This window comes from Tiliqua scincoides, chromosome 1, assembly GCF_035046505.1.
Source record: "Tiliqua scincoides isolate rTilSci1 chromosome 1, rTilSci1.hap2, whole genome shotgun sequence".
Classification (NCBI taxonomy): domain Eukaryota; kingdom Metazoa; phylum Chordata; class Lepidosauria; order Squamata; family Scincidae; genus Tiliqua; species Tiliqua scincoides.
This window is the reverse complement of record NC_089821.1, coordinates 110,089,684-110,113,555: the sequence shown is the minus strand read 5'-3', so window position 1 is coordinate 110,113,555 and position 23,872 is coordinate 110,089,684. Positions and strand designations below refer to the sequence as shown.

General features: G+C 39.2%; 1 protein-coding gene across 1 annotated transcript in view; it reads left to right on the top strand.

Annotated features, from left to right (window-relative positions):
- Positions 1–23,872, top strand: part of TTN (titin) — a 322,156-nt gene that overhangs the window by 143,254 nt on the left and 155,030 nt on the right. Inside the window, exons 130-144 of the mRNA XM_066621689.1 lie at positions 1,163–1,228; positions 1,739–1,822; positions 2,811–2,861; positions 3,100–3,159; positions 3,366–3,443; positions 4,172–4,255; positions 4,780–4,857; positions 5,066–5,146; positions 5,306–5,383; positions 5,737–5,841; positions 7,933–8,031; positions 9,516–9,581; positions 10,028–10,105; positions 10,470–10,544; positions 11,486–11,569. Of these exons, the coding sequence (XP_066477786.1) occupies positions 1,163–1,228; positions 1,739–1,822; positions 2,811–2,861; positions 3,100–3,159; positions 3,366–3,443; positions 4,172–4,255; positions 4,780–4,857; positions 5,066–5,146; positions 5,306–5,383; positions 5,737–5,841; positions 7,933–8,031; positions 9,516–9,581; positions 10,028–10,105; positions 10,470–10,544; positions 11,486–11,569 (1,167 nt within the window). The remainder of the gene's footprint in view (positions 1–1,162; positions 1,229–1,738; positions 1,823–2,810; positions 2,862–3,099; positions 3,160–3,365; positions 3,444–4,171; positions 4,256–4,779; positions 4,858–5,065; positions 5,147–5,305; positions 5,384–5,736; positions 5,842–7,932; positions 8,032–9,515; positions 9,582–10,027; positions 10,106–10,469; positions 10,545–11,485; positions 11,570–23,872) is intronic.

Genomic DNA, 23,872 nt, shown 5'->3' with positions numbered 1-23,872 from the left:
CCAGCGGAATCTTCCACCAGCCATTGGTCACAAGTGCCATTCTGAAGGTCTCTGAAGCCTCTGGAAGGTCTCTGCATAGTAGATAACAAAAACATAGGTGCAGATAAGGAGAAAAGGTATCCATTTTGTCCCTTGCAGATAAGTGAATTTGCAGATAAGCGAATATATATATATATATAAAAAGAGAGAGAAAGAGAGAGAGAGAAAGAGAGAGAGAGAGGTTGCCTTGTATAGGTTGTTTTTTCTGCCAAGTGTGGTTCTGTGGAAATCCATTGTTCCAAATAAAAAGGGAACTACATGGCAAGTTCAACCATCTCTTCTACATGCACCCAATGAGATATAGCGAAAGCATCCTGAGTGCTTTCTTTTTTCTCTCTGTGGTAGACATCTGATCACACATTTCCCGCCCCCCGCCCCCAAGAATTAACCTGTAGGTAAAAGAAAATAGGCTGTTGTCATTAGTGCTGCTTTGTGGCGAAAACAGTTCAGCAGTAGTGGCAGTTGTCCATTCTGAGTTCCTTTGTTCTAGGAACAGGGGGAGGGTGTAAGATGGGCAAACATTGCTGGGGCATTAGGCAGTAATGACAAGCTCCTTGACAGCTTCTTGCTGTCATCTGAAGATTACGAGTATAAATCAAAAGAGGAAACCAAGGAGTGGAGCGTGGGGAAGGGAAGCTTCAGTTAAGTGAATCTGTGAATGGGTATCCACCTCCTGATATCCAGTAGTGTAGCAAGCCTGGTGCAGGTGGGTGGGTTGCCCCCCCCAGCATTCCATGAGTTTGCTGTGCTTTCCATGGGGGGAGGGTATGCATAGCTCTTGCCACTTGACTGCTCGGAGCAGCAAGTGGAGTGAAGATGGGCTCTCCCGCTTGCCCCTGTGTCCTGCTTAGCAGGATATCGATAACTTCACACATTACATTAGTTCCCTAAGAAAGCAGCTTAAGGGAGATGTCAAATACTCTATTATTATTATGAATTGTCTGCTACAGTTCTATTTAATGCAAGGTCTAGCCAAAGTGGTTCCATTTATGTAACTTGCCATGGTTCCAAATATGCAAGTCAAAAATGCAAAGCCTGCATGCACTGGATCATGTTACATTTTATCTTTCATTATGGGTAGAAAGGCTTTCCTGCTTGGAACTAACTATTTTTATCCTTAAAGAACCAGAAGCTCCACCCAAAAAACCTCCACGGAGGGTGGTCCATGAGGAAATTACAGAAAAGAAAGGTAAGAATTGTTATATATCCCTTTACTCAACCTTGTGTAATATTTACTGCAAATAGTAAATGTTACTTGTGTTTGTGCGTGGGTGCATGCTTGTGAATATATATATGTGAATTTGTGTTTTTTTAATGCTGCCCTGATTAGCCACTTAGGGCTATAGGGATGGAGGGGATTGCAAGTGATTCACGATGATTCCAGTTTTTGCCTCAGTGGTCCGTGGGCTCCTAAAGGTTGAGAACGACTGACTTGGAAATATTTGTGTAAAAATAAGTGTTCTTACTCTGTAGAAAGTTCTCAGGAAATAAAATTGTGTGTGTGTCTTCTTGTAATATGTGCATAGAAAGATGTGATGTTTCCGCGTGTTTGCTTATTGCCACAGCTCATCAGTCTTAACACTAGAATCTGAGGCCTTGTGCATAATATGCTAGATGTCATACCAATTTAATAAGGGAAAACTCATTGTCTACCAACATTATATTCTAAAAGTACTAAAGTGAATTCTTTCTTTTCAAGTATCAGCAGAGCAAAAGTGGACTATTTCAGAAGAAAAGGTGTCCATTTCTTATCACAAAGAGGAAGAGTATAGCTATGGTTCAGGTACTATAAACTTCTTTCATTTTTAAAAATCGCATTCCTATCTTGTTTTGTGTGAAAATTATGATCTTTCAGAAAAGTTATCTTTATTTAAAGATTTCTTGTGCATGCATTTATGGAGCTCTTAACTCCTAACAGCTATCCAATTCTTTCTGCTAGAGCAGTGGTCTGCAACCTTTTTTGTGCCACTATGCCAGAAAATGAATTAATGAATGAATTAATGAATAATGAGGCTGTGTACCCACTGCCAATCCCACACCCCTCCCAGTACCCGATCCTTGACCTCTGTCCATCCTGTTCCATTTCCCCTACCTCTTGTGTGTTCACAACAAGCCTGTGATGTAGCAGCCTGTGCAGGGCTGGTCTTAGGAACAGTGGGAGCAGATAGTGAGAAGAGGCTGTGCAGGATTATATCAAGAACTCTGTTTTGATAAGGCAGAACCATTATTGGATTGGATCTAAGCCCTCTCTTGCACATGCTTTGAAAGGTTGCCACACTCTCCGAAATGAGGCTTCTCAACCCCATTGGGGTCAAAACCCACTGGTTGAAGAACACTGTGCTAGAGGAAATAGCTACCAGTCAACATTCCTTTGCGTGCAAGGATCTATTCAATATACTGAAATCCACATGAGCTTTATGAGTGCAAGCTGGGCTCTGCATTGAGACATTTACTATTGAGACAGACTCAACAGACATTGAGTCTGTTACTATTACATGTATTAGGGTGCAATCCTAACCCTTCACGTCAGTGCTTTCCAGCATGCCAGTGGGGCATGTGCTGCATCCTGCAGTTGGGTGTCACTCACAGAGGCCTCCTCAAAGTAAGGGAATGTTTGTTCCCTTACCTCAGAGTTGCATTGCCCTTATGTCAGTGCTGGAAGGCACTGACATAAGGGGTTAGGATTGCGCCCTTAGTTGTTCTATGTATCATTTCAGTGTTATCAAAGATAATATGAATGCAACTTTACAATCTTATAATTCTCTTTAAAGAACCAGAAGAGTATGAAGAAGACAGCTTCTATGTGGAATACCCAACTGAAGGTAGATTTTTATTAGTTTTATATTAGTTCAATTCATTGTAATATTGTTCTGTGTTACTTCATTGTTACTAAACCCCTAATTGTTGAAAGTTTGATCAGTGTAATTGTTTTTGTGCATCCTTGCCGATCCTGCCACGAATACGCTTCCCCCACAAACCTGAATAAGATTTGCATGTATTATTTGTTTTCTAGAATTGTCATGTAAATATAACTTTTCAATCTTACATTTTTCTTCAAAGAACCAGATGAATATGAATATGAAGAATATGAGGAAGCTCCTGAAGTTCCACCACCTGAAGGTAGAGTTTCAATTCAGTTAAATATACCTTTTAGTATGTGAGTTTATCTAAAACTCTTAGTGCTAAAAAGCATTGTTGATCCTGCTCAAGTTTCCTTCTATGTGTCTATGTTTGCATATATTAAAAATTAGCAAAGCCCACACTTTTATAAATGTATCATGAGAAGTTTTCTAATATCTAATAAATCTAAATTAATATTTTTAAAGTTCCTGAAGTACGCAAGAAAGCAGAAGAAAAAGTTCCAGTTGCTGTTCCCAAAAAAGTGGAAGCTCCACCAGCAAAAGGTGACTAATATCTGCAAAACAGTAATAATCATCTTGTCTCTGGTCTAGATCTCACATTCTTCTAAATGATTGGGGGGAAAGCCCCTTAGAATATGACTATGCTATTACAAAATCATAGCCCAATCACTAACATCCTTCAGATTAATTGTATATGTTATTGGTTTACCCACTGATAACTGTAACCATCTTTAAAGTGTATAAAACACATGCACGGTTTTCAATCCTTCTTGATATGTTGAATATTTTCTTCACTGCTATAAGGCTTAGGGTCTTCAGAACATAAGGCCTAAGATCTTCAGCACTTGTCTAAACTTTTATACCTGTGTATCTTTAAAGTGCCCGAGAAACCGGTCCCAGAAAAGAAAAAACCTGCTCCACCGCCAAAAGTGGAGGCATTGGGGGGAATAGTCTCTCTTAATGATACGTTTTGCTTTATAACAGAACTGATAATATCATCTGTGTGCATGACATTTTTATTGTTATGGTCACATACTGTGTATAGCATTTGCTAATAAAGGTTCAGTTGTGAAATCAGTGAGATGTGTGCATTTGCAGCTGTGATCATGATTGCAGCTTGAGAGAATGCTTATTTACGTATTAACACAGAGGAGGTAGTGTAATGCTTTCATTTGTCATTTATCTCGCTTCTCTGTGTTTTATGGAACCTTTGAATATTGACCGAATAAGAGTTTCAAATACTAAAATTACTTTTTTAAACCATCACAAAGTGCCAGAGAGACCTAAGAAACCGACTCCAGAAGAAAGAAAACCTGTGGCTGTTCCCAAGAAAGAAGTGGAACCACCAGCTAAAGGTACATACATTGAAATGATGGAGGCTCCAAAAGAACCTTAGGGCACAGTCCTAACCAATTTCAAGCACCAAGGTCAGGGCAGCACAGCTCTGAGGTAAGGGAACAAACATTCCTTTACCTTGAGGATGCCTCTGTGACTGCCACCAAACTGCAGGATGCTACACATACCCCATTGGCATAGCTGTGTCAGTGCGGGAAAGTTGGTTACGATTTGGGCCTTAATCCCCTATGTTTTGCTTTTGTACATCCAAAAGTAATCACATTTATATGAATTTCCAGAATTGGTGTATGTAACTGTCTTTCTTTGATTAGTTACTGGGTTGGGGTGGGCACTTGTATTTATACATGCCTATGATGACTATGGTGCTTCTGGGATGTGGGCTGGATCAGCCCTTCCAGAGCCACCAGCTCTTTTTGTGTGTGTATATATGTAATCACAAAGCATGTGAGGTCCCAAATCTGCTGTTACCAGACCCAATAATTTTCAGTAGTGTTACTTAAGGCTTCTTTTAATATCTTTAAAGTGCCTGAGGTGCCCAAGAGAGCAGAAGAGGAAGTTGAAGTTGCTGTGCCCAAGAAAAAAGTGCCCCCACCAGCGAAAGGTACAGAAGTCAGATCTGCATATTCAAAAAATTATCTTTCTTAGTCTCTTTGTTCTTCTGCGTTCATTTTCTGCGTTCTTAATTGTATGTGTGTTCATCTGGATGTTGCACAGAGTGTGTTTGTTTATGGTTGTTGATCATATTCATCATAGTCATGTTTTCAGGCTCCAACTATTCTTACATATGCTTCTTTTAACATTATTAAAAGTGCCCGAGGCACCCAAGGAAGTGGTTCCTGAAGAAAAAGTCCCCCGCATACGCAAAAGAGAAGAAGCTCCTCCAGCTAAAGGTAGACTGTCTTAAAAAAAAAAAGAAAGATCATCATTTTTTTGCATGAGCTATTGTGAGTCTGTTCTTGATGATGATCTCTTCTTTACATTTGAAGTGTATACTTTTATGATCGTTCCTGTCACTTGGGAAAACCTAAACCTAAATGATCTCTTTAAAGTGCCTGAAGTCCCAAAGAAAGTTGTCCCAGAAGAAAAAGTTCCTGTTCCCAAAAGAGTGGAAGCTCCTCCAGCTAAAGGTATGTTTTCGGACAGTTACAATAATTCTACCCTCTAAAAGAGCTTTTGCTTCCCTCTTGCTGACAGGCACTCTGTTTTGTACCATGTCATTTTTGGCAATTAATGTTGAAGACATTCTTGTGTTGACAGGAGGAGGGAGGAAGAGGTTGTCTATGTGTTTGTTTTTGCAGTATCATGTTAGCTTAACACTGTATGTTGCATATTGCAGGGCAGTGTATATTTTTATTTGTCTCTTTGCACATTTTAGTTGCATTCATGCTCAGGTAAACATCTTCCAAATACAAGCCTCAGATTTCAGTCAGGAATCTACCTAGTCCAATTAAAACGTCATACATTTAATTATCTTTCAAAGTGCCTGAGGTGTCCAAGAGAGCTGTTGTAGAAGAGAAAATGTTTGTGTCAGAAGAAAAAGTATCTTTTGCCATTTCCAAAAGAGTGGAAGCTCCTTTGCCTGAAGGTATATTGCAAATAATTGGAATTGTGACAAACGTAACCACTTTAGGTGCTTTTTTGTTGTCGTGAAAATAAAACGCCTGCTTGTTCTGCTCTTCATCGCTTCCATTTAACACCACTCATTAAAGTTTTGTCTTTGTGTGTACACTCCTTTGTGTTTATAACTCCTTTGACAGAATGAAGATTTCTCACTCAAATTTAAGGCAATGGCCTGTGTAACCATGAGCAATTTAAGGGTAACATCCAACATGCATCCCACACCACCACAGTAGTGAGATCTATTGACAACCGCATTGCTAGAACTCTTGTGGATGCCAAAAAAACACACTAAAGCAAATCAATTTAAAAAACAAAGTCTCTTTGCTTTGGTAATTTTAAAAACAGCCTTGCTGACCTTTTGAAATGCACCCAGAGGCAATCAGTCTCTCTCCAGATGCTTAGGCTTCACTAGGAAGCAGCAGGTTCTCCCTTCACCAGGAGCCTCAGTGAGAGCGAATTGAGCAGGTGATAATCGCTGCCATTTAGCCTTCTTTCATGTGCTCAGGAGGAGAGAAGCCTGCAGAGAGAATGATTGATGGATTGTCAGCTGGCTGCCCTCTCTGGCATTATTGTTTTCCTTTAATTTAAGGGGCCCTTCTCATCAACTTAGAGATAGAAAAATCTGTGGATAATTAGGTTATACCTGTAATCACTTGCATGACTGTCTCTCTACAACACTAAAAAGCAGTTTTTTAAACTGTGATTTTAAAGGGGTGCATTTTTTCCTTTCTCCAGGTATCAGCACATTCCTTCTTGTTTGCAGGGGCCATTCGTGTTGAGTCAAACCCATGTATAAAAAACCCGTGTATAACAAGGGTGGACCTGTATACATATTTTTTCTTCTCAAGCAAGCCAATCCACGATCCCATCAAAGACTGATCTTTTGTAGAAATAGGAAACAAACTGCTGATCTATCAGTGGCACGTATTTCTTCTACTTAGTGGGAGGAGAGGAAGGGCAGGCAAGACCCTTTCCAACTATCACCCAGTCTTTCCTTTCTCAGGTCCCAGTTAGACACCATGTGGGAGATTATCGACATTAGGATCTCCTGTGATTTTTCAAAAATAATAGCAGCCCATAAGGGGGTGAATCAGATGAGGACCATAGCACTGAGAGACGGAGAGTTTAAGCCTTTCCTCATTAAAATAGTGTTCTCAAACTGCTCCTCAGAGACAAAATTACAGATATCATTCCAGTGTCTGCGTTTTTTTTCTCTAACGGGGCAAATAGTAGTAGGTGGAGGGTTGTGGTTTATGTTGTGAAATCAGCGCAAGGGGAAAAGGGTTAAAAATGCATAGCTGCCAGCAGCAGGGTACTGATCCAATTAAGAGGTCATGAGAGCCTCATGAATTGAGGCTACTTTTTTTTACTAAAGAGTTGCAATCAGAAATCTTCAGGTCTTTATCTACTTTGATCCATCAGCAGCATGCCACTTTGCAAGAAAGAAAGAGAGAGAGAGCAGAGCTCTGCTCACTGGGCAGCCTGGCCAAACTGCCTGCCACAAGCCCATTCATTCTCAGGCTCTAACACCTGCTGCCACTTTCAAGTTGTTTCTGTTGGAAAAGAATGTTGAGGAATAAATATAGTAATAATTATAGATTGAAACTTTTCTGAATTAATTAGAAGTATCTTTTCATCCTTCCATGCTGCACACAAAGAAGCCAAAATGATGTAGGGGTAGACTATGCAAGGCTCTTGGGCTCTGACTTGTATACCAAGATTTATTTATTTTTTGTATGAATGCTCCACCTCATTATCTGGAATGAGCAACCAGCCTATGGTGGTTACCATAGGGAGAAAGCCTTGACAGTTCAGATGTACTCTTACAGTATTCCATGCTGATTTAGTACATGTGCTCTTGGTTCTCTTCACATCAGTTGCAGTACAAACACTCAGCTGATACCAAACTGTATGTTTGTGTTTTTGTGTATAGTGTTCTTGGTCATGTCCTATATATGCATGCCTTTAGCAAGTCCTTTGCTCTAACAAGACTGATTTTATGACACCCCATTTCACATCAGTAATAACAATAAACCAATCTTTAAAATATCAACAGTGGAAAAATGGACTGAAGAAGTGGAGGAAGAGGTAGAGGAGGAGGAAGAAGAAATGTATGTTTCTTATGAGAGAGAAGAGGAGATTTCAGAAGTGTCAGGTATGCCATGATTCAAAAGCAAAAATGTCAGTGTAGTAAAATGTATGTCATTATATTCTTTTTAATTGGATTAGATGCATAGTCTGTGCCCTTTTGAAATTAAATCCATCATCACTGCTTGTGATATGCTTTAGCTCATTCAGAGGTGCTTAGTTTGGAGTAAATTTTAGAATCTTTAAATCTTCTTCATATCTTCTCAGCTTATTCTGCTTTATTAGAATTATATTCTTGATCATCTCTTTCTTTTCATAATCTGAATGACTTGGTTCAGAAAGCTTGCAGGTCGTCCAAAACACTGCCTATACTTTGAATTTCCAGGAGCTGTTCAACTAATGCAAAGTGAAGAACATCACAAAACAACCCAATCCTCTAAAAATATATTGATCACCCAGATTTCTACCTCTAAAATCATTGCTTCAATAGGTCAAATACCTATAAAATCATAAGACATTATCTAGTAACCAGTATGTTCAATTTGAATCACTGAAGGCCCATTCCTAACTAAACAGAATGTGTGGAGCCAATGGAGTGTGTGCTACATCCTGCACAGAGGGCCAGTCACAGAGGTCTCCTCAGAGTAGAGAAACTTTCATTTCCTTATCCCAGAGCCAGCCTCTGCTGTTCCATTGGGTCTCCTTGGATCTGTGTCAGCTTTGTTGCTGGCACAAATCTGAGGAGAGTAAGGGAAAGTGAAGTGAACAGGGAATGAGGCTGGGATCTGGCACCTGCTAGTGCCACCAAGATCCACTCCCATTCAGCCTCCCACCTGCCCCCACTCAGAGACTTCCCCATCTTTCCACTTTTCATGTAACTTAAGAACATAAGAAGAGCCCTGCTGGATGAGGCCAAAGGCCCAGCTTCCTATCTCACAGTGGCCCACCATATACCTGAGAAAACATGCAAGACAACAAGATACCTGTATCCTGTTGCCACTCCTTTGCATCTGGCATTCAGAGACAGCCTATTTTTTTAAAACAGGAGGTTGCGTGTACTGGTCAAGGCTTGTAACCTGTAATGAACTTTTCCTCCATAAATCTGTCCAATCTCCTTGTAAGGACATCTAGAGCAGGTAACATCACCACATCGTGTGACAAGGATCTTGTCTCTGATTAATTACATGCTGAGTAAAGAAATATCTTCTTTTCTGCATAAAGAACTATTTACTTTTCCCACCTTTTTGGGGATGAAAAGGATAAAAGTCACATGGACTGGATGAATCATGTGTTCATTCATTTTGCTCATTATCTACTATGCATGGCAGAAGATGCATATTCCCGAGTACCACAATGACCACACTTCCTGATCTTATCAACATGTATTCTGAAATAGAACCAACCCAACATTTCCATACTAGTAAATCATCATTATTGTAAGCCCTGAATGTTCGTAAACAAATGTTTTCTGTCTTGTTTTGGTGATTGTATTGACATTCTTATGTCAGCTATTTCAATTGTACATTCTTTACCATATCTTTACATTGACAGAAGAGGCCTACTACACTGAGGAGACAGTGCATGTTACTGTTCCCGAGGAAGTACCACCACCTAAAGGTATACCAGTAACCCCATCAGTATAAATGTTTGATAACTGTCTGTCTCATAATTCAGTTAATGCATTTGTGTTCATTTTTGTTGATGTGCTTAATGCATTGCAAACTTCAATTTTTTACTAACAAAAGAACCTGCTCACAAATTTCTGTACATTTCTCATTTTTTAAAAGGCATACTGCCATATTTTGAACTGCTCCAGTCTGATCAAAGGCGTAATATTTTGGCCAAAATGACTCGTGTATAACTCTACATATTGTATATCTTGTCATTACTTTGTCTATAGCTTAACGTGTCTTAATGCATGCATGTTATCACAGAGTTCAGCACATTGTGTGAAGTAGTTGTTTCATGTCTTGATTCTGCAATATGATTTTAAATGAAAATGTATGACATTGCAAATAACATACATAAAGGACAATCCGTATTCTTAACTATTCCTCCTGAAGTGCCTGAGGTGAGATTGGAACCAGAAAAGAAAGTACCAGTTGCAGTTCCTAAGAAAGTGGAAGCTCCCCCAGCAAAAGGTATACAGTATATGCATACACTGCTTCTTGTCCCTTAAGAAAAAGATTTTCTGTTGTTTGTCATCTAATCTGGGGGGGGGGGTGCATAACTGAACTGGGATTAATCTCTTTTACATTAAGTGTGAACAACTGCTTGTCTAGCTGTGAGTTTTCTCTGTGAAATATGTATGTTATATTCTCAATGATTTCTTTCTTCTTCTAATGGCACTGAAATTGTTCTGACATCCTGAAACCTAAATTGTGCAATTGTGTTATTGTGTGTTTAAGGTTTTCTGGGTGTGTGTTTGTTAATTTTAGTTGTCTTATTAAACATAAAAATATAATTTAAAAAAAAGACATCCTAAAACTATGTACTATTTTTAAGTGCCCAAGAAAGTTCCACCTGAAGAACGGGTACCCCCTGTTGCTCCTAAAGTAAAAGAACCTCCACCAGCTAAAGGTAAACAGGAAAAATCTTCTCAGTAATGTGTTTTGTCTAGTTAGTATTGTACTTTTTTGTTAGTCCATTTCCAATAGGAATTATTTCTGTTTCATGAACAAAAATCTCTTGAGGAATTGTCATTGTGCCTTGGCCATTCTTTCAGTTTGTTGCTAATAGGCTTGTCAGTTCCTCAGTTTATTGTACTGTCTCATATGTATTTTGTATACGACCAAAAATTCACATGAAGAAACTACTTCAATTCTAAATAAACTCTGCTGTTTGAGATAAAATGGCATGCTGCGTTCTTACACAGCAACCTTCCAACCTTTGTTGTCTTTAAAGTGACTGAGGTCCACAAGAAAACATTATCATTGAAGAAAATTATCTCAGCAAAAAGGAGGCTCTCCCCTTCCAAAAAGCCTGCACCATCAAGTTATAAGCTTAACAGAACATGTCTATCTCTTAAGTTTGGCTGGGACAAAAATATGTTAGTTCAGTTAGTTCTATGCACTCAAGGGGGAGCTGTGGGCTTCAGTTTCTTGAAATACAGAAAACCACTTCTAAAATTGAGGGGAACATTCAACAGTACTTTGTGATATAACATTTAGGGTGGGGACAGCTCTTTAAAGAGCAAAAAGTCAAAAGGAAAAAAAATCCCATATCTAAGCTCTCAAACTTAGTAGCTCTTTTAATTTTAATTTAATTTTAGTTTAAGGTAGTGGAATTTCATCCTGATAGTCTAAATTAGTCTTTGCTTTCCTGTTGTCTTTCAATGGCTACGTCTTTGTATCGCAAATATTTTGTCAGCCCAATCCTAGCCGCACTTTCCTGGGAGTAAGCCCCATTAATTCTAATGGAACTTTCTTCTGAATAATCATGCATAGAATTGGGTTCTTTGTACCTAAGTAAATGTGTTGCCTGTGAGTATTTCAAATAACTGAAAACAAATATCTTTAAAGTGCCAGCTGTGCCGAAGAAAGCTGTGCCAGAGAAGAAAGCCCCTGTTCCCGTTCCTAAGAAGGAGGTGGCTCCACCAGCTAAAGGTACATGAATGTTCTAGAATAGGACAGAAGGCTTTTGCGTATCAGAAACAGGCACCCACATAAATTGTGAGCTGGCAATTCCTGGGGGAAAAAGAACACGCACACAATCCTTTTAAAAGTGGCTCAGTGTTCTGATGCATTTTTTAACTGTTGAGATCTCACATTTTCCTCAGAAAGTTACCTGTATTTAGACTTGGCTTTACTGAAATGTATTCAGATGTATTAGATTAATTAATTAATTGGTTAAAAGGAAATGATTGATCAATTGAAAATTCAGTTGACAGCACTTCTTATTCTCCATAGCCACTTTGGGTGCACATTTCAAGCAACTGATATGCAGCAGCTTATAGTAGTCGGATCTTTAATAAGTACTGATTTTTCAGTACATAATGTTTTCTGTGCTGTTATTGTGTCTGTAAAACTGTCGTACATCTAGAGGTATTCTTGTGTGTCCATTCTTTTGTGATGACTCCATTTGTATGCCAGTGATAAAAATTCTGTCTTGAGTAAGCATCTGTCTTTTATGTTTTTCTGTGCTGCTATTGTTGTGGTTGTGGGAGTTGTGTGCTTTGTCATGATTTCGTCGGTATTATTTACGTTCAGTATGATTTAAGTAAAAAAAAAAGCTATGCCTGTGCTTGAAGAGCAAATTCTTTAACTGAAAAGATTGTACATTGAGAATGTAAAATGTCAGAAAATATCTATTTACTCAGCCTGTAGTTGGTGTGGGGAATTCCTTGCCACAGCATGTGGTGATGGTATCTGGCCTACATGCCTTTAAAAGGGGATTGGACAAATTTCTGGAGGAAAAATCTATTATGGGGTACAAGCCATGATGTGTATGCGCAACCTCCTGATTTTAGAAATGGGTTATGTCAGAATGCCAGATGCAAGGGAAGGCACCAGGATGCAGGTCTCTTGCTGTCTTGTGTGCTCCCTGGGGCATTTGGTGGGCCACTGTGAGATACAGAAAGCTGGATTAGATGGGTCTATAGCCTGAACCAGCAGGGCTCTTCTTATGTTTTTATGTTCTTATGTTAGTAAGCTTTTCATTTCTATTAAATGTATGTCAGCTTAAAATGTTTTGTTACGTTGTTTTCCTTGCTCAGAAAAATGTGTTCATGTAGCAAATACGTATTTGTTTGTACTTCTTATTCATAATCTTCTTATATGATGATCAGCAACACTTCACCAAGAGAGGTTTACATTTTGGTTTTCTTAAAATTGCTATCTTTCAAGTACCGGAAGTTCCAAAGAGACTTGTTTCAGAAGAAAAGGTATCCATTGCTGTCCCCAAAAGAAAACCAGCTCCTCCTGAAAAAGGTACTCAAGAGTTAGAATAAATCTAAATTCAGATAGTTTTAATATCCAGCACAGTTTCATTACAGAAAATCAAAAGTGCCTTTCATCGTTTTTAAATTTAAGTACAGGAGAGTAGACTTTAAAGTTGCATAATTTCTATAAAAATAACACCAAACTTTTAGACCAGAAGTTCTTAACTTTTTGTTCACCATGCACCCGCAGGAGAATTTCTATGCACCCCCCACGTGTTTTAGTTATGTATATTATTTCAATTATCATTATTTCCTATTTTCCTGAAATTGCATTGAATGTATCTGGCAAACTTAAAAAACATTTTCAGTCAATAATAATAATAATTGGATCAATAATTGGATCAATAATTGGCTCACGTCATAGAGTTTGAAAAATCAAAACACTCATGAAAAAGTCAGTAAAAAGGCCCAAACTACGTAATAAGTATTGTGGACAATGAGAATTTATATCATTGGCTTTTGTCAGCCCATCAGTAATCAAGGCCAAATAAAAACAATTTAAAAAATTGTCCTTGTCTAGTTAAAAAAAAAAAGATGCAGCAAGGCAAAAACATTTCTAAATTCTGGGATAGCCTCATACACCATCTAAGTGTTCAGGCCCCACAGGTTAGGAACCACTATTATAGGCCCTCTTAAAGTTTGACTAAAATAACATTGCCCATAATAAATACTAAAACCAACCTCTGTTTTTAATAACAGTTGTTGAAGAGCACTGGGGGTATTCAGAGGAATTGTCTGTTTCTCTTCATACAGAGGAGGAGGTTTCATATACAGGTATGAAGTCAACTGAAAGAAAAATTGAAACCCTAATCAAAGGCACAATTTATCAGCAGTCCAAACTAGTCATTTCAGTTTTAAATCTTACATAAAGGAAAACATATTTCTCCTACATTATAATGATATAATGATAATTATATAATTGGGCTTTACTATTGTCTCGGCAGCTTCTCATTTCTGCCTTTCTCACCCCTCTTCATCTGCCTCTTCCCCCATACCATTCCTTACCTTCTGAGGCCTCCTTCTGTTTCACCTTCCGATCACCTCAGCTGAAGCGAAGCTGCTGAAAGTGCAGCGCTGGGAGAGCCTAATTATCACATGGGCAGCCCTTTCAGCAGTAACATCTCAGCAGAAGCAGTGCTGTTGAAAGTCTGTCCTGCATGTCGATTGGGGTTTGTCAGCATCACCCTTTCAGCAGTGCTGCTTCTGCCAATGTGTCACTTCACGGTTCAGCTGCTGGTGGTGCTGGGAGAGCCCGACTATCACAGAGTCTGGATAAAGAGCTTCCATGGGCCGTATCCAGCCCTTGGGCCTTATGTTTGACACCCCTGGTCTAGATGAAGAGATTAGTTTGAAGAAATATAAAATGTTTCCAACTTTGGACACATGCTAGACTCCCATGACTTCATATATTTGCTAATGCTAAAAAAAATCTATTCTCTACTCCTATGAAAAGAATCATGTATGAAGAAAATTCTTGAAAACTACACATAGGCTGTGTAGTTTTCTTTCTTGCCCAAATGTAATTTATTGTGTCTGGTAACACGTGTGTGTGTGTGTGTGTGTGTGCGTGTGCGTGTGAAATTTCTTGCTTTGTTTTATGGGCTTCTGTATATTGGTTCTTAAATATAAATATACTGTATCTTTAAAGTTCCTGAAGCACCTGTGAGAATTACTGCAGAAGAAAGGGTGCCAATATCTATTTCCAAAAAAGTGAAGAAACCTCCAGCAAAAGGTACATTTGTTGTTGACCCAATGTGTGTTTATATGTGCTGCAAATATATACTGTGTGCTATTTTGTTTATTTCTAAGTTTTCTTACTTTGGTTTAATTCTTACATTACAATGAATTTTGGTTTTGTGTATGGATGAATATTTTAGCTAAGACTCTTATAAATTCATATCTTTAAGTGCCTGAAGTTCGTAAGACTGTTATTCAAAAGAAAGTGGTTGAAGTTGAAGTTCCCCAATATGAAGAAGAGGAAGAGGCCCCTCAATATGAAGAGGAGGAAGAGGCCCCTCAGTATGAAGAGGAAGAAGAGGCTCCTCGATATGAAGAGGAAGTCACACATTATGAAGAAGAGAAAGTCTCTCGATACGAAGAAGTCACTCACTATGAAGAGATTAGCCGTTATGAGGAGGAAGTCACTCACTATGAGGAGGAAGTGCCACAATATGAGGAAGAGGAAGAAGTTCCTCACTATGAAGAAGTTCCTGAGTATGAAGAAGAGGAAGTTCCTCAATATGAGGAAGAGGCTCCTCCTCCACCTCCACCACCTAAAGGTAAAATTCAGTTATTAAATGCATTGAGAAAAAAAGGATCTTCATTTCACTTGCGCTTATGTTATGACAAATTTTTCTTTTGATTTCAGTTTCTTTAGCTCTGTTTTTGTCATTAATGTTTTAATGATGTTTTAAAATGATGTGCATTTGTGCAAATCATATTGCATACAGAAATAGCTCTGTGTGAAGCAGTGAATATTTCAAAATACTAGACTTGTCCACACTTTAGGCTATCTTCAGTTCTTATGCAAGACTTCCAATAGTAGATTTCACCTGCACTCTGTTCTCCCAGCTGAATACAGCTTTGAATTAGCAAGTCAGCTCTGAGAAGCTTGATGTATGAAACATGTTCGAAGTTGGTTAAGCTACTCCAACACTCAGTAAAACACCGTATAACAGCAAACAAATCTTATAGCATCATACAAAACATCAAACCTATGATCTGCTGAATTGCGGCAGCAGAGCATGAGATCAGGACACCTGTATCCCCTGACCAGCATTTATTCCTGCTAGTAGAAAAATTATGAAGTTAGAATTTCTCCCACCTACCCCATTCTGCTTCAGTGAATGCCACTTGCAGAAATGCTAATGCTAAATACATCATAGATTTTTATCGACTTCACATTATAGAAAAGACATGGAAGAAGATGCAGATTGGCAGAGCCCCTATGTGCTTAAAAAATAGATGAGTCTGAAGAATCAAACTATGTAGCCTCCACAACAACAAAAAATCAATTGCTGCTTTTAACAATTTTAAACTTATGCACTCCAATGGCTCAATATGGTTGTTCGAATGTACTTTGTGCTATTGCTAAATAGTGGTTAGGATTGCACTGCTAATTCCATTGAGTGGTACAACCAGTGGCAGTGTGAAAGTGAGTGATTGCAAGAAGAGTGTTGAAGGTAGTAGCTTACCTCTGAGCAACAACCAAACATGAAGAAACACACCATGTTCTTATTGGCATTGGAGTACATCATGTGGTCAGTCAGGAAGAAGGTGCCTAGGACTGTACACACATGTTTCTGCTGAATAGCCAGCTGTGCCCAGCATGGCATTTAACAGCAGTCTGACCAACCTGTCCTGATTGCAGTCCAGGGAACCCACTAATAAAGGTGCATTTATCTCCTCCCCATTGTTGCTTAGTCGCATCAATCATATACAGGTATGCCCCTTAGGGGTTCCGTTCTGGAACCCCCTGTGGATAGCTGAAACTGCAGATATGGGTGAGTGCCCATGCCCACAGTCTGGGTCCCTCCTCCGGAGGTGAAGGAAGCTCCCCTCACCTTTGGAGGAGATTCCGAGCTCAGCAGAGGCCATGGATGGCCATGGATGGCCTCTGCTGGACTCAGACTAAGCTTTAGAGCTCCAATCATGTGCCTTCATTTAGAGACCGGAAGTGATGTTTTTAATGCCTTATAAGGCATTGGGAGCCTTGGGGAAGCCTTCCAGGGCCCTCCAGGGCCCTCCAGGGCTTCCCCAGACTTCCGAATGCATTATAAGGCATTGAAAACATCACTTCAGTTTCTTACCTGCAGCCAGCGCTGCATTCCTGGGGGATCTGGGGCTCCGAGAAGCCCATGTGTGCAAAAGTCTTTAAAAATAATTTTAAAAAGGGCAGCACTCATCTCTTTCTTTTTTGAGACGTTTGCATGTAAGGGGAGCCCTGTGGAGGGCTTCCCTGATCTCCCAAATCCTTCAGGACTGCAGCACTGTCCGTAGGTAAGTGCAGAACCCCCTCTCGAACCCCAGCAGCAGCACGATCCTGGAGATCGCATTGCTGCCTTCCTATCTTCCTCACCCCTTAAAGAGGCAGGGATGGGTGCTTCCTGGCTGATGGGTCACGACCCACCAGTTTGGGAACCACTGGCCTAGTGTAACAGATTTGTGGGAGGTGACCAAAATAGACCAATTACAAGTCGTTTATTGCTAATTTGTATTGGGGCTCTGTGTTGGATATGTGCTCTTACAATACAGCTGCATTCTTATAGTGCATAGAACTCTTATTTGAGGTGTCCATTCTTCTAAACAAAATGCTATCTTTAAAGTGCCTGAGGTACCCAAGAAACCTGTCCCTGAGAAAAAAGTTCCTGTACCTGTGCCAAAGAAAAAGGAGGCTCCTCCTGTGAAAGGTACAAAATCTCTTCATTGGCATTTTCAAGCTCTTTTTTTAAAATTAAGTTTCTTTATCCAAGAATTTTATTCAGTGAGAAAGGGGACAATCTCAGAAACGTTTCTATCCGTGTCTTTCGTTGCCTTTTTCTGTTAATGTGCTTTGAATTGTGGGGTGTCCTCAACCATCTCAAACTGTATCTTTAAAGTGCCTGAGGTGCCAAAGAAACCTGTCCCAGAAGAAAAGATTCCAGTGCCAAAACGAAAAGAAGCTCCACCAGCTAAAGGTAAATCAGTTAGAGATTTGTGGTGTGCCTGACAGGCCTTACTCCTCTTTCTGTGGTTAAGTGTAACGTGTTGAGAAAGATTATTTTTCTTTACAAAGCATCTCCTTTGTATTTGTATTCTTGTGCTGTGTCATACTTCTCTCTGTCTTAACGTTGTCACAAAATTATGTGCTCAATGTACTGTGTCTTTAAATTTAAGTGCCTGAGGTGCCCAAGAAGGCTGTCCCTGAGGAGAAAGTGCCTGTTCCAGTACCTAAAAAAGTGGAAGCTCCACCTGCTAAAGGTACACCAGCTTGTTCTCATTGTGAACAACCACCCTGATCTATTAAATCAGTATTTTAAAAAAATCTGATGATTTTAGTATGAGCTGTCCCACAATCTGTCACCGGTTGTGCTGTTCTGCTTTGGATGCATGTGTCCGGTTTTGTTTTATTTCAACACTGGAAGAAAGGCAAAGAATAAAAATGATTTGTAAATTCATATTTTTTTTAAGTGCCGGCAGTTCCAAAAAAAGCCGTGCCAGAAGAGAAAGTACCTGTGGCAGTTCCTAAAAAACCAGAGCCCCCTCCACCTAAAGGTACTTGAAACACTACTAAACAAACATGTAGATTGTGTGTTTTACCCATGCGTAAACTGCAGAAGTGCTAAATACCATACAGGGCAATATTAACCATCCCAAAGAAAAGAGCATTAAGATTTACAACCATAGTTCTGTTCATGTTTACAGCTTGCATGTTTGTCATCTGCTACCTGAGTGTTTCTCCTCTGTCTTAAATCATGTGCTTATAAAGTTGGTTTCTTAATATCTTTAAAAGTGCCTGAGATCCCCAAGAAGGCTGTGTCTGAAGCCAAAGTTCCTCTTGCTGTGCCTAAAAAGCCAGAACCTCCTCCCACTAAAGGTAGATTAACTCAGTCTTCTTGCTCACATGCATTTGTTTCTAAGAATCTTAAATTTCAGCACGCGTGTTATGTCAACTATGACTGTTCCTCATTTGTCACTTCTTTCTATTAATGTGTTGTTATTTGTGAAATGCACCCACAAATCATTTTCTAAAAATTGCATCTTTGAAGTGCCCCATGTACCCAAGGAGCCTGTCCCAGAAGCACCTGTTTTCGAACCTGAAGAAGAGGAAGTTATACCTGTAAAAGGTACATCAACTGACCATTTACCTTATTAAATGCCTCTTTTAAAATCATGGCAGTAATAGGGTAGTATTTGTTTTATAGTCCACATTGACCATTCATCTTATAGATGTTTACTCAGGAGTAAATCCCACTGAGTTCAGTGGGACTCACTCCCAAGTGACATAAAACTGCAGACTTAATTTTAATTTCAGCTTGAGTATTTCTCCTTCTAAAGATCCTTGGTCTTGTTTCATACTACATGTCCTTTAGCCTCTAAATACTCAGAAAATGATTTCAAATCATTTTTTCTAAAGGAAAAAATAAAAGTCTTTAAATTACCATAAGAAGACTGTGTCAAAGACATCTGTGACTATTCTTAAAGGAAGGACTAAAACCAAAACTGTTTAACCAGGATCAAAAGAATGGTAAAGCTAGTTCTGTAAACCATAGCGGGCTTTACATTTATTTAACTTGAACACCAATCCCATATACTTCATAACAGACCGCTTTTGAATCTGAACGGATTTTCAAAAGTGGTTTGAGACATGCCAGTGATGCGGTGGGATGCTGTGTGAAAAATAAAGTCACAAATCTCACGAAGATAGCACAAGCATATCTAAGCAGCCCATTAGAGCTTGGCTTACATTTGAATGGGGTTGAGCATGCGTGTCCCCCTTCTGAACTACATGACGTGTCTTTTCTAAAATGCATTATGCGCACAATTCTTAATCTGAAATAAATGTGTTTAAAGTCCCAGAAGTACCAAAGAAAGTTGTACCAGAAAAGAAAATTCCTGCAGCTGTACCCAAAAAAGTGGAGCCACCTCCTCCTCCTGCTCCAAAAGGTACATTCATTAGTACATACAAGAATGAGCATAGCAGCTTTATCACTTCTATCACTTGTACAAATGGATTGACCTGGACGTACTTCTAAAAAACAACAGGCGTCTTGCCACTGAATTCAGTGGAATTCAAATGATAGGAAATATGTCAGAATTGTGTTGCACGACATTGTATTCTTTTGTGAGTTCTGTCTGTTTTGCCATGTAGGAAAAATAGTTGTGATTCTTAATATTTTCCAGTGAGTTCTTGCTAAGAGTCTTCTTTCTTACGCAATTCTGCTACTTTCTAGCTTTCATTATACAGTTTTAATGTCCTTATGCTGCTTCTTGTTTGTTAGCGTTGTGTCTTAAAATCCTATTCCTAAAACACTATAATGTCTTTAAAGTGCCTGAGGTTCCTAAACCTGTCCCGGAAGAGAAAGTGCCTGTTCCCAAAAAGGTGCCAGCTCCTCCAGCAAAAGGTACATCCATATATGTATATGTATATGATACATAAGGCCATTCAGCATGTTATCGACTATTTCTGTTATACCACTGAGTTGTCAACTCAAGCAATTAAACTGTTGAAGTTATTTGCGTCATCCTGTGTGTCTGTGCATTGTCTGAATTCTCATATTTGATTAATGTTTTGAAAGAAACAGTACTAAAGTGGTGTCATGTCTTTAAAGTGCCTGAGGTACCCAAGAAAGTTGTCCCTGAAAAAAAGGTGCCTGTTGCTCCTCCCAAAAAAGTAGAGGCTCCACCTGTACCAGGTACATCTAATCTTATCTGGGAAGTCTGTGTTAAAATGTTCTTCTACCATGTTACTAGCACTTATATTTTGACGTACAGTTTGTAAGATACATGTGTGTCATTTAATTCATGAGTTTCTGTTGTTTTCATGAATTCGTGTGTGGTTTTTATGTTGGTCTCTTATTCATACTCTGCAATCCATCTTTACATGTCTACCTACAATAATGATGTATTTTTTTAAAGTTCCTGTGGTACAAAAGAGAGCGGTTCCTGAGGAAAAAGTACCTGTTGCTAAACCAAAGGAAGTTCCTCCAGCTAAAGGTACTTATTCCTGTGCTTCTCTGAATATCTTTCACAGATTATTTCTTTTCTAGCACTTCTAACATCTTCCAGTCTATTACAGCTGACTGGTAGTACTGCAGGGTTTCTTTGTTTAACTTTTTATAATGATTTAATACCCATGGGTGATTTTCTTCTTGTTTAGTTTTGCATGTTTTTATGTGCCAGCAAGTCTTCTGAAATAATTAAGCACTGGAAATTATTTTTTAAGTTCCTGTGGAACGTAAGAAACCTGTCCCAGAGGAGAAAGTCGCTATCCCTGCTCCTACTATGGAAAAATATGTTTATGAAGAATATGAGAAGTATGAGACATATGAGAAGATTGAGGAGTATGAGCAGGTAGAAGAAGCTGAAGAATACGAGGAAGCTCCAGAACCTGAGGAAGCTCCGGAACCTGAGGAATATGAGGAAGCTCCGGAACCTCAAGAAGTTGAGCAGTATGAGGAAGCTCCGGAACCTCAAGAAGTTGAGCAGTATGAGGAAGCTCCAGAACCTGAAATCATTGAACCGTATGAGGAAATAGAACATGAAGAACATGAGTATTATGAAGAATTTAAGGAGACTGTAGAATATGAAGAGGTGTATGAGGTTCCAGCAGCCAAAGGTATATCAATTTGCCATTTATTAGTTGTCTGTTGCCACCAAACCAAGCTCTCCTTTGCATGCTCAGAACTTGGATTCTTGTTTCCTTATGCATCTTTATCTACAAAAACATACACTGAAATCTTTTCTTTCAGATGAGATCTTTTTTAAATTGTGACTAACCAGCCTGTTGTTATTAAGGATTTCAAAAACAAATCTAATTGTGAATTGATCCTTTTAGACAATGTACAAATAGTAACTTAATCCATATTCACTACTGATAATCCAGCGTTCTATGTTATTGAAGATCAATTTATCATTCACTATCTTTTCAAGAGAGTAGTTAGAACTATATGTGCATTTTTAATTCAATCTGTAATTCTTGACATAAACATGAAAAGGGCACTAACAGCAGGTTGTATCCTATTTTATCCTTTGTTTTGTGTAAGGGTACTTCTGCACATAGGTTCTTGTGTGCAGAAATACAATTGGAATCCTGATTTTTCTGTTGTTTGCGCAATATGTTCCACAACACATTTCAATTCAATTCAACACATTGGACAACGAGTTGCACAAGATGTCACACACAAAACTATTGTGCAATTTGTTCTGCATTCACTTGTGCAACTGCACACATGTGAAATGCCATCTTATTTCTGAATGCATTTCTTAGGATGCAACCCAGTGGTAATTATCTGGACCACATGCTGCTTTAAAAAAAAATACAGTAGCTTCATAAACGCTTAAGGAGAATTTTGGGGAAATCCAGCTTTGCAGAGACATGTATGGAGATGGGATGGCAAAACCTTCCTATCTTCTCCCCAGTGCTGACTGCCCCCCTTCCTCCATCCCTAATTTCTTATCTTCTAAATTTGGTAATTTGGTTCATTTGAAAGTACAGTAATTAAAAAAAACCTCCTTATTAAAATATTTTTCAAGTGCCTGAGGTGCCTAAGAAGGCCATTCCTGAAGAAAAATTGCCCATTGCTGTACCCAAAAAGAAGGAAGCTCCACCAGCCAAAGGTACATAACCTGATAATCCTGTACACTGAAAGGCCATATTTCCTCTAAAGCTCCATAACTCTTATATTTCAGTTTTCACTAGTCTGCAAGGACACAGATGGGATAATAAATAAAACATGTATTTTCATAACCCAGAATCCACTTAAACTGTTGGGTCTGGGTTCATGTTTATTTACACTTAGTCCAAAATAGTGAATTCTGGGACCCGAGAATTTTTAATTCAAGGAACAACAATCATATGGGCAGCCCAATCCTAACCAACTCCCCTCACAGCAATGCTGCAGCTCCAGCACAGCTACTGCTGTATTTCACGGGGGAGTTTTGGTTCTGGAGGCCTCTTCTGGGCCTTGCCCTGGGGTAAGCCCCTGGAGCTTGAGTGGGTCTATTTGGACGTGCTCCAGCTCTACAGATGGAACATGGACCCAGCCGCTTGCGGCAGTGGCCAGGCCACATGCGCTGGCATAGTCATGTTTGCGACTGCCATAAAGCACATTATGCTGGCATAAAATGTGTTCCAGCAGCATAATGCCCATTCTGCCAGCATATCAGCTAGGTAGGATTGGCTGCAGGCTAAGTGACCCTGAACACTGGAGACTTGGTTTCAAAGATCCTGCTGCAGGATCGGAAGGTACTACAAGACAGAATTTGTTTATTTTGCCCTCCATCTGTAGCCCCTACTCACCCCTGAAAATTGGTTCCTGAAAGTCAAGGATCTCCAAAATAACTTTTCATGGGCTGGGGTAGGGGCTGCAAATGGGGGAGGTTTGGATCTTGGAAGTCTGTCATTTGCTTAGGCTGCAATACTTTGCATGCTTTCCTGAGAGTAAAACCAACTGAGGTCAATGTTTCAACTTCTGAATAGGCAAGCATAGGATTGTGTTCTTAAAGTTCCACGGAGGCCACCGGCACCGTGCGACCTTGAAGCAGCTGACAAGCTGAAGCCGAGCAATTCCATCTGCTCTGAGCGTGGGAGGATGGAGGCCAGAATGTGAAGCCAGATCGGAAAGAAACACCTTGAAGTAGTGGTTCTTGAAAGAAAGAACCTTCTTTCAAAATTGTAAAAATCCCTATTTAATAAGGGATTTAAATAAAAAGCCTGCCTATGTAAACCGCCTTGAATAAAGTCTTGAACAAAGACCAAGAAAGGCGGTATATAAATACCTGTTATTATTATTTATTATTATTATTATTAAAGATACGTATTTAAATTTGTAACCTTAACCTTGAAAACACAGACAGGTCAGTATAGCTCACTAGGTAGGAGAGAGGCATTCTATTTATTCAACAGTTGGATTTTATTAATGTTGTCTGAAATGAGTATGTGTCTTTCCTCTTGTGACTGTGTGCAACATTTTGTGTAGCTTATTCTTGTACTGATTTTAAATCATGAAGCATTCTTAAAAGAAATCAATGTTTTTAAAGTGCCTGCAGTGCAAAAGAAACCTGTCCCAGAAGAAAAAGTACCTATTGCTGTTCCTAAAAAAGAAGTGGCTCCCCCAGCTAAAGGTACACTTCCTCTTCATTATTGCTATAAAAACCATAAATTCTTTCTTGACTCTTTTGTCTTCTGCCTCTGTATTTTGGATATATATGTTACGTATCTGCTTTGGTACATGTCAGTCACTTGTGTGTCTGTCTTCACTCTGTGTCT